General features: G+C 32.1%; 1 protein-coding gene across 1 annotated transcript in view; it reads left to right on the top strand.

Moving 5' to 3' along the window:
- The window catches only part of LOC143234320 (unconventional myosin-Id-like), a 75,118-nt gene that overhangs the window by 37,140 nt on the left and 13,537 nt on the right, over window positions 1-24,441 (top strand). Inside the window, 12 exon segments of the mRNA XM_076471605.1 lie at window positions 449-591; window positions 2,051-2,276; window positions 5,294-5,353; window positions 5,999-6,144; window positions 7,375-7,429; window positions 9,603-9,680; window positions 12,613-12,779; window positions 14,036-14,240; window positions 16,477-16,598; window positions 17,936-18,037; window positions 18,602-18,746; window positions 23,942-24,043. Of these exon segments, the coding sequence (XP_076327720.1) occupies window positions 449-591; window positions 2,051-2,276; window positions 5,294-5,353; window positions 5,999-6,144; window positions 7,375-7,429; window positions 9,603-9,680; window positions 12,613-12,779; window positions 14,036-14,240; window positions 16,477-16,598; window positions 17,936-18,037; window positions 18,602-18,746; window positions 23,942-24,043 (1,551 nt within the window).

Here is a 24,441-nt window from a genome sequence, read left to right as displayed (position 1 = left end):
TCCTTGTTTTGATTTTCCATGGTGGTTAACTTGTTTAATTTTGGTGTTTTGGATTTAGCTTGATAGATGGGCTATCACCAATACTTTTTGAGTGCTATTACCAAAAGCTTTGATTCATTATGATTATAGAATACTAACCAGGAATGGAAATGCATTAAATAATTATGTATATTTGCAAAAATATTGTTATGAATGAAACAAAATAAAAATCTTCAATGAAAACTTGGCTACAGTATTGCTATAAGTTTTGTTTTCAATGTATGTGTGTATATTTCAATCACATAATTAAAATTCAACCTACAACATGTATGAAGAATTTTCCTATTGAATTGGCCAGGTCTGAATGAAATTCTAATCAGACAAGTAGTCTGATTTTGAAGTTGAAATTTTTGTGTAGTTTTTACTTTATGTTCCTCTTGGAGATAAGTTGAATATTTGTGTTTTTAAGGCCATTTATGAAAGAATGTTTACCTGGATTGTCAATCGGATCAATGAAGCCATTAAGGTGGACGCTGATTGGAAGAGTCACGGGAAGAACACTGTGATTGGTGTACTAGATATATACGGTTTTGAAATTTTCGATAACAATAGGTGGGTTCATAACTGTGTAACGAGTCGCTTGTTTAATTTAAATATCAGAACCTGATATCACAAGTCTGTCCACATTGTCAGTACTATGGTTTGTGTCAAAAGTTTAGTTGTTGTCGATAGCAGTGTGATATCCATTTAACTCAAACCATTCATCCTTAAACACCATGAGTAATAGGTTAGATAGTGGTAGAAAAAGATAAAGTAGTTGATTTAGTTCCAAGGTTAAGAAACTTGAGATAAACAAAGATCAAAATGTTTCAAGAGTAACATAGTTATCTTTCAGTCACACTTCACAATATGTTGATAGTTATCAGTTCTGTTGAAAGGTGAGGGAGGGAGCCGCACAAGTAAGTGAAGTATTTATTTCAAAATCATGTGGTTTGTATTACATGATGAATGGATAAAAGAAATAAAGCTTGACATTATTATTATTATAGTGTACCATTGCAGCAATGTACCTTCCAGAAAGTTCTTACCCATTGTATTAATTATAGGAAATAGGACTGTGAGGAGAAAAAAACAACTGAATAAAACATTTTAAATTTTGTTTTATTTTTGCTAATGGTAATTTTTATGTTCTTTTAACTTTTCTATAAGCTGTTTAATACTTGATAAAGGGACATATAAGTGGCAATAGTATAGATCTGTGCATAACATTCTTATCAGATTTACAAAGTTTAACATTTATTAAAATACTTATAAAATGCACTACCAGTCACTTTTGATGGTGCTGTAATAGTGTAGTTCTACCTCATGGGTGTTACATTCTTCATCAACAATTTTTATTTTATTTTTCTAGAAAATGTATTGATTAATTTCATTATGGAATAGAAAACATCAAATTCAAACTGAGAAGCATCTAAACAAAACTTTGTGTTTGAGACTTAAGTCCATAACTTATGTTGACATTTTTGTAGTGTTGGGAAGCTAAAAACTGTTAACTTCAAAGATTTAAATAGCTGTGACATAAAATATTTTATCGTGTTAAGAGTTAAATGATGTAAAACAATTAAAGTGATAGTTTTTGAAGTGCTGAGGGAATGTGGATTTGAGACTTCAGAAGCTGATAGTGGACAGAACAATGCTTGTTTTTGTTAAACAAATTTGTGAATCATTCAGAATGCTAGGATTTAATGTGTAAATTTTTCTGAAATTAAAATTGTTTTCTAACAGAGTGTTGATTTGAGACTTTAGCTGTTTTGGGATAGAAGAAATATTTCCAATTCAAATGCTTTTGTGAAGTATATAAAGTTATTTCACCAACTTGTGCTGGAATCAGTTGTATTGCAATGCTGGCATTAAGAGAACTTTGTTTTCCATCTCAAACAGCTTTTTCATATCAAGTAATGTAATGAAATTCATTCCTACAGTGAAAAATACTTAATGCATTACCAATTTTGATGAGACATTGTTATAAGTAGCTTTTTAATGAAGTTGTAACAAATCTTTGTTTCCACAGTTTTGAACAATTTTGTATCAACTACTGTAATGAGAAGTTACAACAACTCTTTATTGAACTTGTGTTAAAACAAGAACAAGAAGAATATCGACGGGAAGGAATTGAATGGCAAAACATTGAATACTTTAACAATGCAATAATTTGTAATCTGGTTGAAGAGCCTCATAAAGGTATCATCTCTATAATGGATGAAGCTTGCCTTAATGTAGGAAAAGTCACTGATGAGGTTAGTAAACATTTTCTTTTCAATTTTATAACCATTTGATGTATTTATTATACTTCACGCTGTTTGATTTATAGTTTTGAAAACTTGCACGATATTTGGTTTGTTTTGAATTTTGTGCAAAGCTACACGAGAGCTATCTGCGCTGCGTGGCATTCCAGTTCTTTTACGTTGTAAATTTTAGTCTTCTTCAGTCTACCACAAAAATCATAATATTGTATGATTAGGCAAATGAGAAAACACAACAGTGATGCTAACTGTAGAAAAGTTGTGTGAGAAAATTCAATCTTAGAGTATTGATTGATGTATTTTTAATCCTTTCTCTTTCCATCACTTGTGACCAGCATTTTTTCTTTTCATTTCCTTTCATTTTTTAGTAGCTTGTCTGTGATGTGTATAATAAATAACTTAATGGTTAATTTTTAATTAATCATTATAAGGTAGTGAGACATAAATGTATAGACCATAATGTATTCACATTGATAACAAAATGTTATAAAATTAGCTACCTATCTTTAGGACTTCATAAACCAAGTGGCATTTTATGATAAACGTGAAGGTCCATTGAAACAAACACTACTTTAACTTGTACTGTGAGGTTGAGCTTTGTATGTATTAAATGTTAGGCTGTTTTATATTCCAAACTTTGAAATAATGATCTTATCTTTCTGTTAAAATGTGTTATATTATAATAACTTGTTATTACTTAATTTCAAGCTATTCAACTTGATTGTAAAGTAGTGAAAGTTGTAATCTCTTACAATGTTAGCTTATAAAATCTGAATATTATATCAAAAAGATGTAAAACTATCAAATCCTTTTTGGAAATAGGAAGGTTTTGATAGTGAAAGTGCATAAACTTGTTTAATTGAAGTGAATGAATAATTATACAATTTACTGAATTGGAGAACTTGATCCATTACCAGGTGTAATTTATGTTATTTACATTTTAATAATATTAGAATTACTAACACTTGTATGCCAGTAAATTATTTACCTCTAGTTAGGGTGCACAATATCTAATAAGTTGTTTTTTTTATGAATCAAACTAAGAACAATTTTTCTCAGATGTACCATGGAAAACAATTTGTAGCTCTACCTTTTGCATAGTTAATACTAACTGTTATAAACTGGTGTTCAGGTGCCATATTTTTAGAAATTAAAATATTCATGAAGCATAATGACTTTATTCATGTAGTATTTGAGATTTTTTAAAAGTTGTAACTTAAGTTACTAACTTTATCACTTATGATTTTGTTTTCTGTGGAGTTGAGAATAACAGGACAATGAATCATGCTGAGAGATGGATCTGTCATCTTATGATGAACTAGATAATGCTGAGAGATGGATCTGTCGTCTTATGATGAACTAGATCGTGCTGAGAGATGGATCTGTCGTCTTATGATGAACTCGATCGTGCTGAGAGATGGATCTGTCGCCTTATGATGAACTTCGATCGCGCCTTATGCTGAGAGATGGATCTGTCGCCTTATGATGAACTCGATGGATCGCTGATGAGAGATGGATCTGTCGCCTTATGATGAACTAGATCGATCGTGCTGAGAGATGGATCTGTCGCCTTATGATGAACTTGGATCGATGATGAACTGATCTGAGAGATGGATCTGTCGCCTTATGATGAACTCGATCGTGCTGAGAGATGGATCTGTCGCCTTATGATGAACTCGATCGTGCTGAGAGATGGATCTGTCGCCTTATGATGAACTAGATCGTGCTGAGAGATGGATCTGTCGCCTTATGATGAACTAGATCGTGCTGAGAGATGGATCTGTCGTCTTATGATGAACTAGATCGTGCTGAGAGATGGATCTGTCGTCTTATGATGAACTAAATCATGTGGAGAGATCTGTCATCTTTTAATGAACCAGGTCATGCTGAGAGATGGTTCTGTCATCTTATGATGAACTAGTTCATGCTGAGAGGTTGATTTGTCATTGTGTAATTAACTAGATCAATGTAATGGATATACCTTTTAGAGTGTAATGTACTAGGTCATGCTGAGAGATGGATCTATTATTCAAGGAAATAAAAAGCCTTCTTTTGTAAATTATCAAGGAAATTCTCTACCAGTTTTCAATACTTATGTAAATGTTCTACTGCAAATGCCACTCAGTAAACACCTTACAAAACTTTGTTTTCCTCTTCTAATCCTAGTTGGTGGTTTTGAAATTAAGTTATTACAAGGCAAATTTATTTTAACTTTTAGTTAGGCTAAAGTCCCATGTCTCATCTAATGTCTTTCCAATCTAAGTATTTGCTTTTTTTCTTTTTTTTTTCCTTTTTCCATCCTCTACATTATGCAAAAAATGTTTTAACCAGCTAATAATATTTGTAATGTTAATTTTAGGTCTGTTTGTTGATATGATGGAATTTATAATATAAAGAAATGTCTGTCATTAGCTGCACATAGTTAAACTAAGCTTAGTTACCAGTGTTTAAAATTTAAGAGTATTGGTAAGTTTGTATTAAAGCATGCAATTGGAAACTGACACAGTATAACCACGTGAAACTTTGAAGCTTTGTTATTGTTTATTCATGTGTGCCGATATATCATCACAACAAGTGAAAATAAAGGTGAAGTCATACCACCTAATGTGTTATTTTGGCTTGTCCTTCCCATTTTTTGTAATGTTTACTTCATGAACCTATTTCAGTTTCTTTTCCTGTTTTAATACATTTCTTACACACGAGCCCTTGGTCTTGATACAAATGTAGAAAAACATTTCTGGACATACACAATAGAGTTGTACCCAGTATTAATATCCTGCTTATTGTAGTATTTTTTATATTAGTAACATAAAAGTGTTCTGATTAATTTACTAGTAAAATATGGAAAAAATCTGTCTGGAGTTTTGTATAAACATTAAGATACAATATGAAGTTTAAAGTGATTCTGTAAGTCTCTTCAATTTTACACCTAGAAATTTCTTAAGTACTAGCTTATAAATTATCACTGATATTTCAGAATTCCTCAGTTGTAATGATTTTATTATTTATAGATGCTTTTAGAAGAGTTTGACAAGAAACTTGGCAATCACAAACACTACACTAGTAGAAAGGTAGGTGAAAATTACTCTCTATATTTTAAAGTGTGATCTTACTGTTTCAGAACTGGCATGGTTATTATATATTTCAGCTTTAGTAGTTTATGTCATAAAGTTAGGTGGTAATTGAGTATGTGTAACTTGAAAAAATTAAGATAGCAAATATGATAATACTGACAATAACTGCAAATATACTTTTATAAAATCTCTTGTCACTGTTAGTTTCAACTTATTTTTGTTATTGCAGTTACTTCTTTCTTCTTCTTAGACAGGTTATGTACTAAATTATTACTATCCGTCTGGGTGTGCATGACTCTGAATTAACAAATCTGTGCTGACTAGTCACAAAAAGTAATCTTTGTTTGTTTTAAATAGTTTTCATTCTAGATTTCCACTGTGTTTTATCTAATTTACATTATATAAGAGTCAATAGAGTTTAATGTATATATATTGTTAATTAACGTTAAAATTGATAAAGTGAGGTTACTACTATGCCTGTATAAAACCCACAAGATAAAATAGATGGAAGTGACGATGAGATGTGTCACATGCTTAACTTGTCAATCATTTAAAATGTCTGCTGTTATTGAACTGAAAGACTTTATACATCAGTTTCATGAATGGGAGAGTATTATAGCCTAACTGTTGTTTCCCAAAAAGTTGGCCCCAACGGATAAATCAATGGACCATGCCAAAGACTTCCGTATTCATCACTATGCTGGAGATGTCAAGTACTCAATTATTGGTTTCTTGGACAAAAATAAAGACACACTGTTCCAGGACTTCAAAAGACTTCTGTATAGCAGGTGATGTTTCTTTTTCAGTTAATTTATGTAACTTATGTAGAAGTTCCATCCAAAGTGAGTGTAAAATTATTTGCTAGTTAACATGAAACATTTGAGCATTGAATTGTATGTTTATTTGACACCTGAATATGGTTTTATTTTCTATGTCATAAAATGTACAGGTTTAAGTAATATTAAGCCATATTTTTTTTTTATAATTTTCTGCTTATTCATATTTTTCTTTTATAACTTTTTATCTTAGAAAGTGATACCAGTTTAGTTGATCAAGTTGTTGTAGTTCTCTGAATAAAAATGTGTATTTCCTGAAATGTTATGTAAAGTGCATCACAGCCTGTTATGGATAGTTAAGTAGGAAATTTTTCAAAGTGAATTACTAAAGAAAGGTAATACATTTACAAATACCTTATATTTTTATGCATCATACATGGTTAGGGTTAAGTGTCTACTTCCAGAATGTTGGTACCACATTCAATAAAAGCAAACATTAGATTAAGTGAATATTTTGTGAGTATCTAGGATACTGACATTTAAGAATTACACGTTTTATAATGTTTTATCTCGTTTCCTCCTTTTTTGTATTAGGTGTTAAATAGTTATTTTTGTACTTTATTCTGTCAGGTATTAAATAGTTGTTATTGGTCTTTTTGTTGTATCTTAAATAGTGTATGGTTTAGTAGATATTTTTTTGACTAATTAATTCAGCATGAATTTATCATTATTTTATGTGTGTATAAATGTGTGCAGTATTAACTTAATGAACAATTACTAAATAAGCTTTCTTTATTCTTTCAAGTCGTTTGTAGCCCAGGGAATAGTATGCCAAACTATGAATCCATGAGGCCAGACGTATGTTTTAAAAGTAGCTTTAGAATCCAACTACTTGGTCAGACAAATGTTAGTTGTGTGTATTGTTGAATAGATTGTTTCCCTCTATTGTTATTAGTCCAAATTTAGGAATGACTAATGTGGTGGGTACTGTTGACTAGTTTGCTTTTTTCTTATTGTTATTAGTCCAAATTTAGGAATGGCTAGTGTGGTTAGTTTTGTGTGTATAGCATTTGCTAGCTTTACATGAATTTCTAAAACAATTTTTTTTTTCAGTACCAAGCTGGTACAGGCTCTATTTGTTTGTTTGTTTGTTCTTTCTTTTATTACTGTCAAATACTGAGGAAAGACATTTTCATTTCTAATATACTAACCAATTATCAGGTGAAAATGTTTGTTTTTCAGCACTGACCCATTGATTAAATCAATGTGGCCTGAAGGATCCCAGCATGTAACTCAGGTATTTTCATATTTTTTACACTTTTGACTTCAGATGTAAAGAATAATAATAAATAGTATGTTTTTTAGCATACACATGAAGATGTAATAATGTTTTAGAATTTGAACTGTCATGAAGTATCACAATATAACATAGTATGTTACTTAACTGGGGAGACAAGTTAACTCAACTTCCACATGCTGTGCTTCTCCTAGGAAAGACATGGTAATTCATTCTGATGTTATTTGACCATTTCTGATATGGGAAGTCCATTTTATCTCATCTGAGCAATTACTTCTTTTATAGCTTTTCTGTGTTAGTTTACTGATCGTTTGGGTTATATGGCTATGTTTGTTTGTTTTTTTGGTTTTTGCCACAAAGCTACTTGAGGGCTATCTGCACTAGCCATCCCTAATTTAGCAATGTAAAACTAGAGGGAAGGTAGCTAGTCATCACCACCCACTGCCAACTCTTTGGCTACTCTTTTACCCACGAATAGTGGGATTGACTGTCACATTATAAGGTCCCCACGGCTGAGAGGGCGAGCATGTTTGATGCGACTGGGATTTGAACCCGTGATCCTCGGATTACGAGTCGAACACCTTAACACGCTTGGCTATACCGAGCCATATATGGCTATATACTGGTGGTGTAATGTAGCAGTTTTTTACCTAGAAATAATGGCACCAAACAGACATAGTAAATGCAAAGCTGTGTTAATTTTGATTTAAAATTTAGCTAGTAACGATTTGTTATTATTATCAAATTCTGAAATTGATGCCAATTCTGAGTTTGATGTTGACAGTTTAGAAGGTTAATATATTCAAACTCAGACTCGACATCAGTTTCAGAATTTAACAATAATGAATTGTCACTAGTTAAAATTTCAGTCACAACTGACACAGCTGTGTAATTATGACATCTGTTTGGTGCCATTATTTCAGAGGTAAAAAACTGTTAAATTACACCACTAGTACATAGCTACATAACCCAAAATTTGGTAAACTAACATAGAATAGCTATAAAAGAAGAAATAATTACTCAAATGAGATAAAACAGACTCCACATTTCAGAAATGATCAAAATACATCAGAACAAGTTAATTTGTCTTTTGTAGGAGAAACACAACATGTGGAAGCCAACTGACTACTATAGTAAATTTGAGAATATTCTATTAAAATAATTTCCCTTTGAGTGAGAGTTTAATTACTGGGTGTATTCCCAGTTAAGGGGTTAAAGCTTTAAATTTAACAGTTCCATTTCAAACACTTTGTAGTAGTTGGTTACAAGTAAAAATGTGTGAATAATATTATATCTGATTAGGCTGGCTAGAGTGCAATGGTAAAGAAAGGTCTTGTTTCAAAAAATGGTATGCATTGCACATATATAAGTTGGTTACCTACTGAATAAGGCCCAAGCTAGCAAAGTATGAACTTTTTTTAGTCAAAGAAGTGATGTCATAACACTTTGTAACAAAATTTTTACTTTTTCTTGTTCCTGAGCAGAAAGTGTTATTTCCCAATTGCTTATACCTAAAGTAAATGGAAAAGACCTATTTTTCTCTTCAAACTTTGCTTTTGTGACCTGGGAGCATATAACGAAAACATGATGGGACACTATATTTGGGGGCTGATACGTGAAAGTGACTTACATGACAGTTGCAAATCTTGACAAACTACTCACTTCTAAAGATTTTTGTATAACTTTAATATAAATACAGGTAAATCTTGATTCATATTTTGTTTTATTCAGACCTTATGTAAATTAAAATGTGCAAATTTCAATATTTTTAAATAGAAAATAAGTTAATTTCTAAATTTCATTATCCAGGTCATAAAAACAAAGTTTGAAGGGAATAATGACCATTTTCTGTACTTTTACAACATAAGCAATTAAGAAATAACACATACTATCCAGAACAAAATTTGTGTTACTCAGTGTAATCTTCCATTTGCAGAATTAAAAAAAATATTAAGCTGTTAAATGGTTTTAATCAAATTGGTATTGTTCAAAAGAGAGACAATGTTTCAACTACTTTCAGCTTATCATGGTGGTTTTTGTTCTGTTGGTTAAATTTATAAATAATTTTTTACAATTTATTGTGTATTATGTCTTTAAAGTACAATCTGATGTTTCATCAACCTGCTGTTGTTTCACATTTTAGACTGTTTTCTACTTGTACATTTATTATTAGGTTACAAAAAGACCACTGACTGCTGGTACACTTTTTAAGAATTCTATGATAGCACTTGTGCAGAATTTGTCTCAGAAGGTAAGAATTTTTTTTTTTGGCTTCATTCAAAGTAAAAAAAAATCTGTTTATTTATCTTGGTTGTAAAACCTATTCTTCTATGCTTTGTTTAGGTAAATGTGCAACATGCAACATCTGAAGTGTTGTTGTTATTAACTTTTTCAGTACAGGCTCGATCCTACAGACCAACATCTAAACAATTTTGAGCTTGTTATAATTTTTATACTATAACTTTTATACAGAAGGTGTATCTTCAAAAAATTTTACAGATTTTTGGCGAACATCACAAGACTTTTGTGCACAAAATATCAGATTTTTTAAGCAATGTTTTTTAATTGCATTTTTTATTTTTGGATGTTGACTATCCAACATGCAAAGTAATTTTGATTTTAAGATTAAAAATACTTTTATGCATCAGAAAATTACAAATTTCACATGCAAAATTTTTATAAATTTCAGATAATTAGCAAACGTTTTTTTGAGAAAAAAAACCTTATATTTTATTTGTTATTTTCACTATTGAATCTCTGTATAGATTCAGTCAATTTGACCAACCATGTAACCAACATAAAAACTTAGAAAATAAATATATTATACCTTTTGTGGTCTAGATTGACTGCAAATTATAATACAAATATACATTTTTATCCTAAATCACTTAAATCTCATAACATCATACATATATATATATATATATATTTATTATTTTAATTTTATTAACCTTTCAGCTGTGCCTGGCTAACATTACAGCAGTTTTAAAAAAACGTGGCCCACATGCACACGTAATTGTATTCAAGGGTATGAAACTGCTGTTTACGAAGTGAACTGTCTTGGCTGTGTTTTAGTAGACCTAGTATTTTGTAAAATAGTCACATTTCATTTAATAATACATTATATATGTATATACATTATTATTGTTTACATAAAAATGCCTAAACTTATTTTTCATAAAACACAGAATACTAAATAAAGAAGTATAGCAAACAATTATCTGTTTTACTTATGAACTTGATGTTCTTTTTACTGCTTGCCATAGGCTGCTAAGCCTTATCAAATTTTGCACATAGAAGATTTGAAACAAAGTAATTTTTTTAGGATATATATAATAGACACACACATTTGAAATAGACATAAGTCATAAACTACTATATCAGTACCACATAATTCCACTATAATTTATTAAGCTTAGTAACTAAATGGTATTTGGGTACCAAAAAATATGAAATTTTGAGCTTGCAAAAGTCTTACCTTATTGCCTGGAATCTAGCATGAAAAGAAAGATTTTGCTGCTCAAATACTTCAGTGAAATTGAGAAAGCCATTAAAGGGCATTTTGAATTTTCAGTTGGTTATTTACATGTTATAAACAGAAGTAGGTGAACGTGTTTCCAAAAATGAAAAAAGGTGGGTAGGGCCACTGTGTTTGATTCAATAAATATAGTAATATCTCAACAAATAGAAAATATAGGGGGGGGTTCTTATTTTATATTCTAGCTTGTCAATATTAGTAACTTGAATATCTAATTTATAAAAATCCATAGACTTTGTATTTTTACATTACAAACATCTAATTTGAACCAGTTTTACATTCAGCATACCACATGATACACAAAAATTCATATTTAAGTGTGTCTTTTTGATATTTATACTTCAAGTAAGAAATTAACTATTGTATAATACTAAAATTAGAATTATAATCTACAATTTGACACTAAACGTATTAACATAACTTCATAAAATAGTACTTCAATGACATGGCCTGTGACCCATCTCAGTAAGGCTAAAGCAGTTAGAAGATTTTTATGCTTGAGTTAAAATATAGAAAGACAAGAATTTTTTACCTACATTTTTTGAATTCATTGGAATGTGAAGGATGAATAAAATGAAAAAAAAGGAACTGTCAAGAGCAACTTTTAGAGGAGATCAGAATATGGACATATTTTTAAAATTAGTAATGTGCATTTTTTCTTCTATTTGACATGGTAGGCATCATGAGCAATAAGCTTATAACTTACACAAGTCTGACATGCGTCAGAGAATACCATCTAAATAGGCTTAACATGGCAGGTAGTTAGGGTGCCCAACTTACAAGCTGCGAGTCACAGGTTTTAATCCCTTTCACTCCAAACATGTTCACTATGTGGTCATTATAATGTGATGGCCAGTTCCATTATTTAGTGGTAAAAGAGTAGTCCAACCATTGGTGGCAGGTAATGATGATTAGCTGCCTTTCCTCTAGTTTTACACAAATAAATTGTGGACAACTAGCTCAGATATACCTTGTAGCTTTGTGCAAAATTCAAAACAAACAAACCATCTAAATAACAATGCACATGTGAGACTTTCAACAGTAAACCTTGTAAATAACTAGATTGCATAAATGTGTACATGCCAGATATTTGACAGAAACTATCTTCTCTATAAGTATGCCTCTGAGACATTTTACAGAAACAATAATGGAAGGAAAGAGCTTCTAATAAAGAAACATATTGCTCATAATAGAGAACACTTTGTAAAACTTAACCTTCTGTAGAGATATACAAGTCTGCCATTTGTCTAAAAGCATTTTGTGAATGTAAAGTTTAAAAATGTCCTAAAGGTCAGATAAATTATCACTAAACATGTGATAAGTAGCCCAAACTACAAAACTTATTATTTTGATATAACTAGTACATTACCTTTTACAATCTTGCACGTAGTGATAAAGTTATTATTAACATTTCTGTATTTGATTTATTTTTTTTATAATGAAATTCATTTGAACTCTAACATACTTTTTAATAAATACTGGAAAGCCTAAAGGATCAGTGTTGAAAGTATGTAAAAGTAAAAAGATACAAGTATCTAATTTGTATCCAAGATTAGTATATTTACTGTATAAGAAATAAAATGATGAAGGTTTTGAAAGTAGTTATTCAAATGAAGAGGTACTTATATTTTTCGTTATCTTCGAGGAACCATATTATGTACGTTGCATCAAACCTAACGAGAAGAAATCCCCCGTGTTGTTTAATGATGAGAGAGTTCGTCATCAGGTGTGTTATCTGGGCTTGATTGAAAATGTTAGAGTAAGAAGAGCTGGGTTTGCATATAGGCAGACATATCCTAGATTCCTTCTGAGGTAGGAAATTATTGTAGCTCATATATAAGGCTATGCAGTTGTTTTTTTTATTTAGACTAAAAATCTACTACTTTCTAAACTGTTAAACAATAGTGTTTTTAATAAGTTGTTGTAAATATGTATTAAAAATATATGATAACAGTTGGTTTTAAATTCTAGTGAAATATTTTAAGCTAATGAAATCATGTGTTTGATATAAAAGCAACATAAGGAAAGAATTCTAAGACATTGAGTATCACCAAAAGAGGTAGAACTCTCCATGCGCTGAATACATTTCTCAAACCCCTTTAATGTTTATACTCTTTCAGAAATATACAGTGCTTGTTGTACAACGTCAGATGGAAATGTAAAGTTATGGGTGTATTATTTTCCTTGCAATTGTTAAAACCTAAAGTGTATATGTGTGTGCGTGTATGCTGTTTTTCACACATTTGTGAAGGTGTGGGGAGGAAAAAAAAATTTGAAGTTTAATTTACAATGCTCATTTTCTGAATTGAATGAAATAAAATCTCACTCAATAAATTAGCTTAATATTCTCTGAATATATGATATTGTAGAACTATTAGATAAATAACAGAATGTAAATACTTCCTTATAAAAATTATATCCAATCTTAATAACAAAACATAAATCCAACAGTTGGTGAAAGTCTCATGCCCTACAGAAAAAAAAACTAATCTTGCAGCCTGTGTAATTGAGAGGGTATGTTCTATTAGGACATATCCAAAAAACAAATGTAGCTCAGATGTAAAGTTTAATAAACTGGAAATATTGAATAGGTGTGTGTTTATTACAGGGCTGAAAAAGTCTTCAGTTGTCAGTTTTGAGTCAAAATGTATTGTTTTTTTTTCTTTTTTCTAAAAGGAAATGTTACACGTAACCTCCATTAAATGCTACTGTCAGAATATCCTAACTTATTTAAGATATGGTATACAAATGTCACTTAGACATAAAACATTACATGAACAACATATTGTATTCACTGGTATGTTCTGTAACCAGTCATTTAAACAATTGTTGTTTGTATAAATAAGTGCTAAACTGTGAATTTTAATAACAGGAAGCTTTACCCTTAATGTTACAGTTAGTAAACATTCGTGGTAAAAACTTTGGGCAAAAAGGGGTACGTGTAAAGTGGTTAAAGATGTTATATTAAAATGATGCTCTGTAACATTGATATTGAAAATACAAGAGAATGTTGTATACCTGGAAGGGAAGGTTTTCTATTATTATTATTTTTTGTCATGGCCTACTAGGTATAAAATGGCATCGAAACTTACTTGGCCTAATTATCATGGACCTGACAAGGATGGCTGTCGTGTGTTAATTCAAGAGTTAGGCTTTTCAGATGATGTCAAGTATGGGAAGACAAAGATTTTCATTCGATCACCTCAGACAATTTCCAGGCTGGAAGAACTGCGAGCTCAAATGATTCCCACTTTAGTTCTTCTCCTTCAAAAGGTAAGTATCATTGAGCTGATCTGTTTAATAGCAAAGTGGTTATGGATTATTGTTCCCTGGCAGAGTCAATATAAATATGTTGATGTGATATATGTAGTATAATTATAATATGGTCTGCATCTGGTTAACAGATGATGTGCTTGCCAAAAATAGATGAAGTCACTGCCACGTTTATCAGTAATTATCAGATAATATGAACTGTATAGATTATTGCAGTAACATCTTGAAAAATTCTTTGCCTGTTAGAATGGAAATGCTGCATTGTAGGTGGACATGATGGTAAGCAATATTCAGATATACACTTGAATTATGTAAACTGTAGATACATTCCTCTTAGTTTGTTTGTCTTGGATTCAGAATGTTAAAATATAATTTCAAGCTTTCTTTTTCACAAACATTCCTGCCCATGAGGCCTTTTAATCAGTACCAGAACTCATTACAATTTTTATCACAAATTCTTACAATTAACACAGTTTGTATATGTTTGAACGATTGACCAAAGAATGAGCATTCATTATCATTCCCCTTGTGAAAGATGAAAGTCTTTACTTTTACCTATTGTCTTCTCCTCAGTGTGGATCCCTGTACGTGGTGAGAGGACCTCCCAGGGATGGTTCTGTTCTTTCAGTTTACCTCCTCTGGGATCTAAGCACCCACCCATGTGTGAGGACGAGCTTGTCACCACACATTAAATCTATCTGCTCTGGCACTGCTGTACCTGTTCCATGCATGGGCTGTGGTCTTGTATTCAAGGGTTGGCTCCATGCCAGTTGGTAGTAGACTTGGAGTGAGCAATGTGAAAACAAGCTTTTCCAAATAAAACCCTCTGTTTGACTTGCTACCATAAGGATTGGAAAGAGGAAGTTGTTCTAACTAAATTATGTATTGGTCACAGTGTTTTAACTCATTGTTTTCTTTTATCTGGGACTGATGCACCAATGTGTTGTCTGTGTAACATTCAGGTCACAATAAACCACATTTTACTTTCTTATTGTTGTTATAACTTTCAACGATGGCACCATTTTAAACATGTTTTGTCTCAAGGTAACATTAAACAGTGTTATTGGTGATGGTGAGATTGTCCACTTTAGAAATGTTTTTAGTTTTTCAAAGCCCATTAATATTTTTAATGCTATTTAAGTTTTTTAATTTATACATCAGACGTTTTTTAATGTGTTTCCATTTTAAGAATCAAAGTACATCTGTTTCGATTTGAAATTAGAGAATGGCAGAAACATCAAGTAATTTGAAATCAGGACTGGAAAGGTCAACTTCTGGTCACTAATGCTGTTAGTCATCTTGGCAAGTTATTATTAAACATTTGCTACAAGTCTTTTTAAACCTGTATCACTTTACTTTCTAAAAATGGCCATAACGTCAAATAACTCGGAACCAGGAGTATAAAGGCCAACTTCAGGTGACTAACGGGGGTTTTGAACTTACTTGTTAGTGTTCTTGGCGAGTTATGATAATTACATTTATGCTACAGAAAGTCCTTTACAACTTGTATTACTGTAGTTTTTCTCTTAATGCTGTAGACTAGATGTAAAAAAATTGATTTTAATGCTATTTATGTTTATTTTTTTAACTTTGTTTTGTTTTACTTTAATTTCCTTTTATAAATTTTACTAATTTTGCTTTAAATTTTTACTGGATGTTTAGCGCACATAACTTAGTTGCTTTGTGCCATAAGACACTAAACCAACAAACCTATTGTCTTTCAGGCTAATCATCATGTTACAGATCTCAAGCAGACACTTAAGACATAACACAATCAGTTTATTTTACATGTGTGAATAATTAGTGTGTTCAGAATTGTGAGGGATGTAGTAATAAAGTCAGTATATGTAGATTATATAACCTCTAACTTAATAAATTTACATTTATGAACTAAAATGATAATAGTGTTTTGTCCTTTGGTATGACATTTAAAATTACTAAAAGTATCAGCTATATATTTCTTCCATTTCAAATATTTTATAAGGAAGTTGGACTTTCATTAACAAAATATTTTAAAGGAAACAAAAAACTGTGTATTCTCATTGGTTAAATTATATTTATTATATATATATATATATATATAAAGAGAGTTTTATGTAGCCTATTCTATGTTTAGGTGTAATTTTTGAATTTGTATTTTCCTTTACAGTCAATTGAATGCTTCAATATAATTAAAGTCCATCAATTTGTACATTAGAAAGATATTTATAGTTTCTTGTTATTTTCTGTATAATAGATGTGGCGGGGAGCCATTGCAAGAATGAAGTATAGAAAAATGAGAGCTGCTTTAATAATCATGGCACACTATCGAAAATACAAGATGCGTTCCTACATTATTCAACTGCTACAGGCTTTCAAGTTAGTTAAGTTCATTTTTAATGTAGTTCGAAGCCTGTGTCTTTTGATAGTTTTAAAATGATGTCTCTTTCTTTTTGTAATTCTCACTCAGAGTAGGTATAGATAAAAGAAATTTTAGTAACGTATATGAAGTAGACTTATTGGATAAATTGATACATTATTTATAAAATTATTTTAAATTGTAAACATAGCATATAGGGTAAAATCAGTTCTTATTATCACAAAGTTCCTCACATCATTTCTTGTTACTATGAAAAGTTTTTTTTTTTAGTTCTTGTCTTGAAGTTGACTCTTTTTATTATCAGTAAAACTGTTGCTTCCTTACTTCTTGCCATTAAGCCTGTTTTCCATAAGAACAATTCTGTTTTGTTATACAAAATGTATATGATAATAAGTAACAAAACTGAAACTGGAGAAATTTTGTTTTCAGCTAGGAATGTTAGGCTTAAACAGTTTTCAGATTATACTGGTCTTTCTGAGCTTTCTTTAAAGACAGAAAGCTCTCCTTATTTATACTTTCTATTATTATAGTTGGAATCATTAAAGGTGAACTTTTTACTCTTCATCTTAAAGTTATGTGATTCTTACTTATTCTTCTGAATAGAAAAGTGAGAAATCATAAATTTAAAATTTAAATGACAAGGTTGATTTTGTAATATAAGACAAATGTATTGATACACATTGTTGATTAAAAATTTAGTACTTGAATATTTTTTTTCAATTAAGCTTTCTATTATAAAATTAAATGGAACATATTTAGATTTGATTTATCACATCTTACTGAATCGTCAGTTCCACTTGACAAGTATAAAAATAAAATGTAATGGTTAATTTCAATGTATTGTACATTGAAGTAGCTTAATCAGTTATGCAAATTTAAACTTCATGGAAGTTATATTTGTGTAAATAATGGATTTTTCATATATCAGCTATGCATATTTTGAAAATAATATTCTTTATTTTTCTACCACATTAGGGTTTTCAACAAATCAAAGTTTAAAAAACTTAGATCAAATTATTATTTCATTTATCACAATAGACATATTTATTATTATGTTTGTTAACAAAAATACAAACAAACTGATGGAAAGGGAAGAACGTTGATGTCAAACAAATATGCATCTTCCTTTATCCTGATTTTTATTTGTGTGAAATCTACATTTTTTAATCTTAAAACTATGTAATTTGGTGTATTGCATTTTGACATTTTGTCAAAAATCTTTAAATGATGGAGATAAATGGATATCATTTTTTAATTCAATGTACAGGAATCACTGTGGAACTTAATAATTTTAATAATTTCAAACAGACATAACCAGCTCTTTCATTTTTGTTAGAAATGTGAAGCAAGCAAAAGATTTTGGGAAGAGTGTCAAATGGCCACGACCTCCACCTGTCTTGAAGAATGCTGTGAATGATTTCAAAAGCATCCATGAGAGGTAAAAAGTAGTAAATAAAGTATCCATGAGAGATAAAAAGTAGTGAATAAAGCATCCATGAGAGATAAAAAGTAGTGAATAAAGCATCCATGAGATGTAAAAAGTAGCAGATAAAGCATCCATGAGAGGTAAAAAGTAATGAATAGTTTGTTTATAATGTATTACTTTGGCATTTTTCATGTCAATCTTTTAGTTGTTTACATAAAAGTATACATGCAGTGTGTGTTGTTTATGTGGTTTCATTTGAATAGTAGGGTCTGTATAGGTTCACAAGAAATGAGCACATGTGACCTTAAAATAAGTTGAAGGGTATATTTTTACATGATCTTCATCAAGCATTAAGTTGTGTTATGGGTTGTTCACAGAGGTGAGCTTGCATGGTCATAAAGTATACATAAATGTTTTTTTTGTGTGTGTGTATATGTTGTCGTTTTTTTAACATGATCTTAGCCAAGCAGTGTATTATATTATTGATTGTTCACAGGAGATGAGCTCTTGTGGCGTTTAAAAGTGGACATTTTTTTTTAAATGATGTAGGTCAAATTTATTCTGTACTGTTCATAGGTGGCGAGCTCACATGATCTTGAAACGTGTACCTAAAGAGGAATGGCCACAACTTCAGTTGAAAGTGGCAGCTTCAGAGGCATTGGCCGGCCGGCGGAAAGATTGGGGCTTAAAGCGAAAGTGGGAAGGCAATTACTTAGCAATGGTGAGATATTCCTGATAAACATTTAAAAAAATAAACTTCCACTAGAGGTAAGTTTTTTGCACACCTAAAAAGTAACAGATTGCCAATTTCAGCTAAATTACATTACAGATGTATGAGAAGTATCAGAAAAATAAAAAAAAATGCAATTGAAAGTAATTTACATACATTTTATAACTATTAGAGAAATAATACTATAATGGAATTTAGTTTGCCTACGTCCTTCAAACACTAAAGAAATAAGATGTGATTTCAAGATGCTTAACTAAATCTCATCAAGTGTTGGAAAAATTAAATATTCCTACATGAGATAATTTACTTTGCATACATTTAGGGTCACGAAAAGCCTGAGTTTATAAAGAAACTGAGGAGTGAAGGGATTGTGATGGGTCACTTCATTTGTTAAAGTTTACATGAATGATAAAGGATATTCAAAATGTGTAGATGCACTTATCTCATTTTGGAACAGTTAGTTGGTTGTCTAGGAAATGACATGATATTAGCAGATTACTGATTATTTTTAGGAGCTTGAAATAATGGGGATTGGCGTGCAAGTGTGTTAAAAGAAAATGTTGCTAGAATATGTATGAAAAATAATGATAATTTTCTCAATTGGTTAGAAACAGCTTGGAGAGAGTGCAAGAAAAGACATTTGTTTGATTGATTGAAAACTTCTGGAAAGTGGAGAGAGTATTATGGTGAACAAAAATAATCTAAACTGTCTGGTTAGTTAGTAAGCCTAAAACGTTGGCAGAGCATCAGTGTAAACGGTAGATCCCAGTTGTCATGTAATTACGTGTAAGATTGGATTTGACAAGTTTATGAAACATCTGTGTCACCTGAGCTAAATCCTATGATCCATCATTTTAGTAAGCATAAAATGGAATGTGATGATTCTTTCCAGCTCCCTGGACAACTAAGTTAATCATCAAGATACATCATGTCATTAAGTGTTAAAACAAATGTAGCAAAACTTTGCAGTGCCTTGTGATGATGAGAAAGCAACTTGAAATAAAAATGCATCTTGAGACAGCTGGTATGGGTATTAAAACTTTTATTAAAATAAAGTAGAGAACAATGTTTTGACCTTCTTAGGTCATCTTTAGGTTAACAAAAGATCTAAGAAGGTTGAAATATTGTTCTCTACTTTATTTTAATGAAAGTTTTGACACCCATACTAGTGGTCTTGAGATACATCATTGCAGTGCCTGTGACACCTGAGCTAAATCCCCATAATACATCCTGTTATTAGGTGTAAAATGGAATGTAACAATTCTCAAAAGTGCCTTAATCACCTGAGCTACCCCTTGGTGTGGATTCCTGTACGTGTGAAAGGACCTCCCAGGGAAGGTTCTGTTCTTTCAGTTTACCTCCTCTGGGGTCTAAACATCCACCCACGTATTTGCTGTGCATGGTGACCCATGAAAGAGAGAAGAGGATCCTGGTGGTTGAGGGGTCCAACCATAACACACCACTTTGGCCTTGAATTCCTGTAGATGGGCAGTCTGGGGGTGGCACCCCTTGGGTCAGTCAGCTGGTCCACTTGGGCTAGTGTCAACCAAGTACCAGTGTTGGATGTTCTCAGATGGTGTTGTAGGCATTGTATCTGATGCTGGTGTTTGGGTATAGTGCTCACGAACCCTGGCGTTATTGCAGTGTCCTTGTTTGACATTGTAGATGGTTCTCTCATAGGGCTTCATGGTGGATGGGGTCAGTGGACATTGAAATATTCTTTTTTTTTATTATGGATCCTTCAAATAAAATAGTGAAAAAAATAGTCCATAGGTAAACGACCACGTCTTGACAATTCTGAGCAGCAATCTTCAACATCTGTAACACCTGTTGTACCTCATTTTCTTATTTTACATTCACTTTCAGACAAACCTTTAGGGCAAATGTCTCCCTTTTTCACTCAGAAGGGACCAGAGGGACTTGCTGTCTCTCCAAATCAGTAAAGAAGCTTTGCTCTGGTAACATCTACATCTGAACACAGTGAACTTCTATTCAAAGGCAATTGGGGATGTACCTATTGAGGTTACACATCATGTTACTTTGAATTCACCATGAGGAGTTATTGTTGAGAGGGATTTGAAGAACATCCCCAAGTCAGAAATTCTTGCTGGTTTCTCCACTCAAGGAGTTTCTGCGGTGAGGCGTATCTCCACTCACAGAAATGGAATTACAATGCTGACCAATATCCTTATTCTGGCATTTACATCACCACATCCACCTGCCACCATCAAGGCACATTATCTTAATTGCAGGGTACGGCCATACATTCCAAACCCTCTCAGATGTTTCCAATGTCAGCGATTCGGTCACTTAAACACATCATGTTGAGGTTCCTTGATGTGTGCTCATTGCTGTGGCAAGGACTGCGATGCCTATGAGTGTGAAATGGACCCTCATTGTGTCAATTGCAATGGCTCTCGCATGTCTTACTTTCGTTTTTGCCCTAAATGGTTGGCAAAAAAAGAAGTGCAGCATTTGAAAACAATTCAATAGCAAAGACCTACCCTGTCGAACCAGGGCTGGTTCCATCGAGGTCGATAGACCTCCCTCAAATAAGGACAGTAAAAAAAAAAAAAAGGCGTGATCATAAACAGAAGGGTTCTTCACCAAATTTGCTTACACATAAGTTACAATGGCCACCTTGATACAATGGAACTGTTAAGGTTTATGTTCTAATCTGGATGGCATCAAAACACTGATTGCCTCCTACTATTCTGTATGTCTTTCCTTACAGGAAACATTTCTGAAACCTGCTGATACAGTCACCTTTTGGCAGTTTTCTTTGTACAGAAATGACAGGCTTTGTGATGGACGAGTGCATGGAGGGGTGGCACTGTTGGTTGATCAGCATGTGCCCACACTCTCTTTGTCACTGAACTTACCTTTGGAGGCAGTAGCCACACATGTTTTCTTGGGTCATACCATCACTGTTTGTTCTATCTACCTGTTGCTTGAAGAGACATACGATCAATTAGACCTTGGTGCTCTCATTGAATAGTTTTAATTCTGAGAGACTTTAATGAACATCATCCCATTCGGGGAAGTGCTGATATTGATAGGAGGGATTGCTCTGTAGAGCATATGCTCTCATATCACAACCTTTCTCTTTTCAGTACTGGTTCTTCTACTTACCGTGTTTCTCCGATAATAAGACCTACTCATAAAATAAGACCTAGTGTGATTTTTGGGGATAGTTTTAATATAAGTCCTTCCCTTAAAATAAGCCCTAGTTAAGAGTGGCAGGAAGAGGAAAGAAATAAAAAAAATTAATTTATTAATTAGTTTAATAGTTAGTTAATTAGTTTGTTTAAGTATTAATCAGTTAGTTTAATAGTTTAATAATAGTTTATTTTAAATGGTTAGTTTAATAGTTTTACTTTGTAACTTCATTTTTTTAATATATCAAAATAAGACATCCCCCGAAAATAAGCCCTAGTGTCATATTTTGAAGTGAAAATTAATATAAGTCCTGTCTTATTTTCGGAGAAACACAGTATTTTCATGTACCTAGTTAGTCCTTTACTGCTATTGATTTTTCAGTTTGCTCCCCTTCACTATTCTCCCATTTTTCATGGAGGGTAGACAATAATCCACAAGGCAGTGATGATTTTCTTATAATTTTGAGAGAGACTGGCCGTGGTCGATGCCACCCGACCTGCATGCCTTGGTGGAAGCTGGATCAGGCAAATTGTCCCTCATTCACTGCTCTCGCAGAACTTGATTCTGCCATTGTCTGAGAGTCATCAATAGATGACTTTGTGGCAGCAGTAACTGATTGTATTATCCAAGCAACTGCTCAATGTATTCCTAAAACCTTGACACGTTTTCCACGACATCCTCGTTTGTGGTAGAATCCTGCCTGCCACATGGCATGGAATGCTCAAAAACGGGCCTGGGATACTTTCTGTAGATATCCCACACTCTCGAATCGCATCACTTTCCAGCAGGTCCATGCACATGATCAGTGGGTAAGATGTCAAAGCCAGAAGGAATCTTGGATTAAGTTCACAACCAGCATATCTTCTACCACCAGTTCCAAAGTCATATGGGACAAGATTCGAAAGGTCAGTGAGCAATACAATTCTGTCCCTCTCTCGATCTCACTCTCTGATGGCCAGGAAATAGCTGATACCCAGAGAGTCACCGAAATCTAGGTGAAAGCTTTTGCCAGGTATCTAGCACTTTTGCTTCTTCCTCCACCTCCTTAGCCATCAAGATTCAGACAGGGTGATCACCTCTTTTCTTTTAAGCTGATTGTCTCTATGACTATAATTGTGCCTTTACACTGGTATAACTCAAACTGGCCCTTCATCGGTCTGGCAATACATCATTTGGACCTGTTGATATACACTATGAAATGTTTCACCATCTATCTCCTGCTTCTCTTGCTATTTTTCTGATTGTTTTTAACCAGATCTGACAGGAAAATGTTTTTCCTGATGTCTGGTGCCAGTCTATTGTCCTACCTTTCTCTAAGCCTGGGAGCAAATCGATGTTCTATGCCAAAGATATATCGTGCTTTTATTTGATCGAAACTCAACTATGGATCACTGGTCTATGGCTCTGCCAGGACCTCGGTCTTAAAGATCCTGGACCCCATTCATCATCATGTTGCTTTGTGCCATAAAACACCAAATAAACCAACCAACCAACCACGTGAGCTAAATTTATATTCTGCATCTACTACTCCATAAGGTCACATGTATTAATGAATGTTACTTACTAAAGAGTTCGAAGTCCAACATTTTCAACTTTGTATCTGACTTCTTTGAGCAGATGCAATAACTCTGCATAAGTCTGATGAAGAAATACAGTTTTACTGTGTGAGGTTAATTAATTTATACCTACATACACCTAACAAATATTGAAGAAACAAAGCATTGTCACTAAAAATGATTTTCTTCTAATGAAGTTTTTTTTTTATTAGAATATTAAGAATTTGAAATGATCATAAGTATTGCTGACAGTGAGGATACCCTGTGAGTGAGGATAATGAGGAAACATTAGACTAATATTTGTAAAACGATATAATGATTATACTGATTAATGAGTTGATTTTTCAGTTTGTTGTCACTGGAAGTTAATAAAGATTAAGAAATAGTCACATGTAGACATTACATAGATTCTAACAATAATATTATTTAACATTTATTATAATAACCTATAATATTTGTTTCTTTATGCAGAACCCTGAAAATGATAATTCCTCGACATTTATCAGCTCTGTGGGAAGTCTCAAGTCAAAGGATCGTTTTCAGAATGCCCTCTTCTCTAGCTTTGTGAGAAAAGTAAGTAGAGTCTATCATTTACCTTTGTAAGGAAAGTCAATGGAAAAAAATCTGTTAATAAGTTTAATGCAAAATGCTTAGCATATAGGGAACATTGTACAAGTTGTTTACCTCTGTAAATACAAGAAATTTTCTGTGCCAACTTTCTCTACAATGATATAAACATATTTGAAAACAAAAAAACAGAAAAAAACGTAAAACATGCTCTCTCTTATATTTTGGAAAAACAAAAAAACTAAAATTCTGGTATACAGTAGAAGAAATCAATTTAATAGAACTCTACAAGTATATCTTGATAAAACGAGTGATTAATACTATATATTAAGTTTTGTTGTCATGCCGTTGGCCCAAAAAGCATAGATAATTGTCAGTGGAGCAGAGATTTTGCCTGAAAGCTT

This window comes from Tachypleus tridentatus, chromosome 12, assembly GCF_004210375.1.
Source record: "Tachypleus tridentatus isolate NWPU-2018 chromosome 12, ASM421037v1, whole genome shotgun sequence".
Lineage (NCBI taxonomy): Eukaryota > Metazoa > Arthropoda > Merostomata > Xiphosura > Limulidae > Tachypleus > Tachypleus tridentatus.
This window is presented reverse-complemented; position numbering and strand designations above follow the sequence as displayed.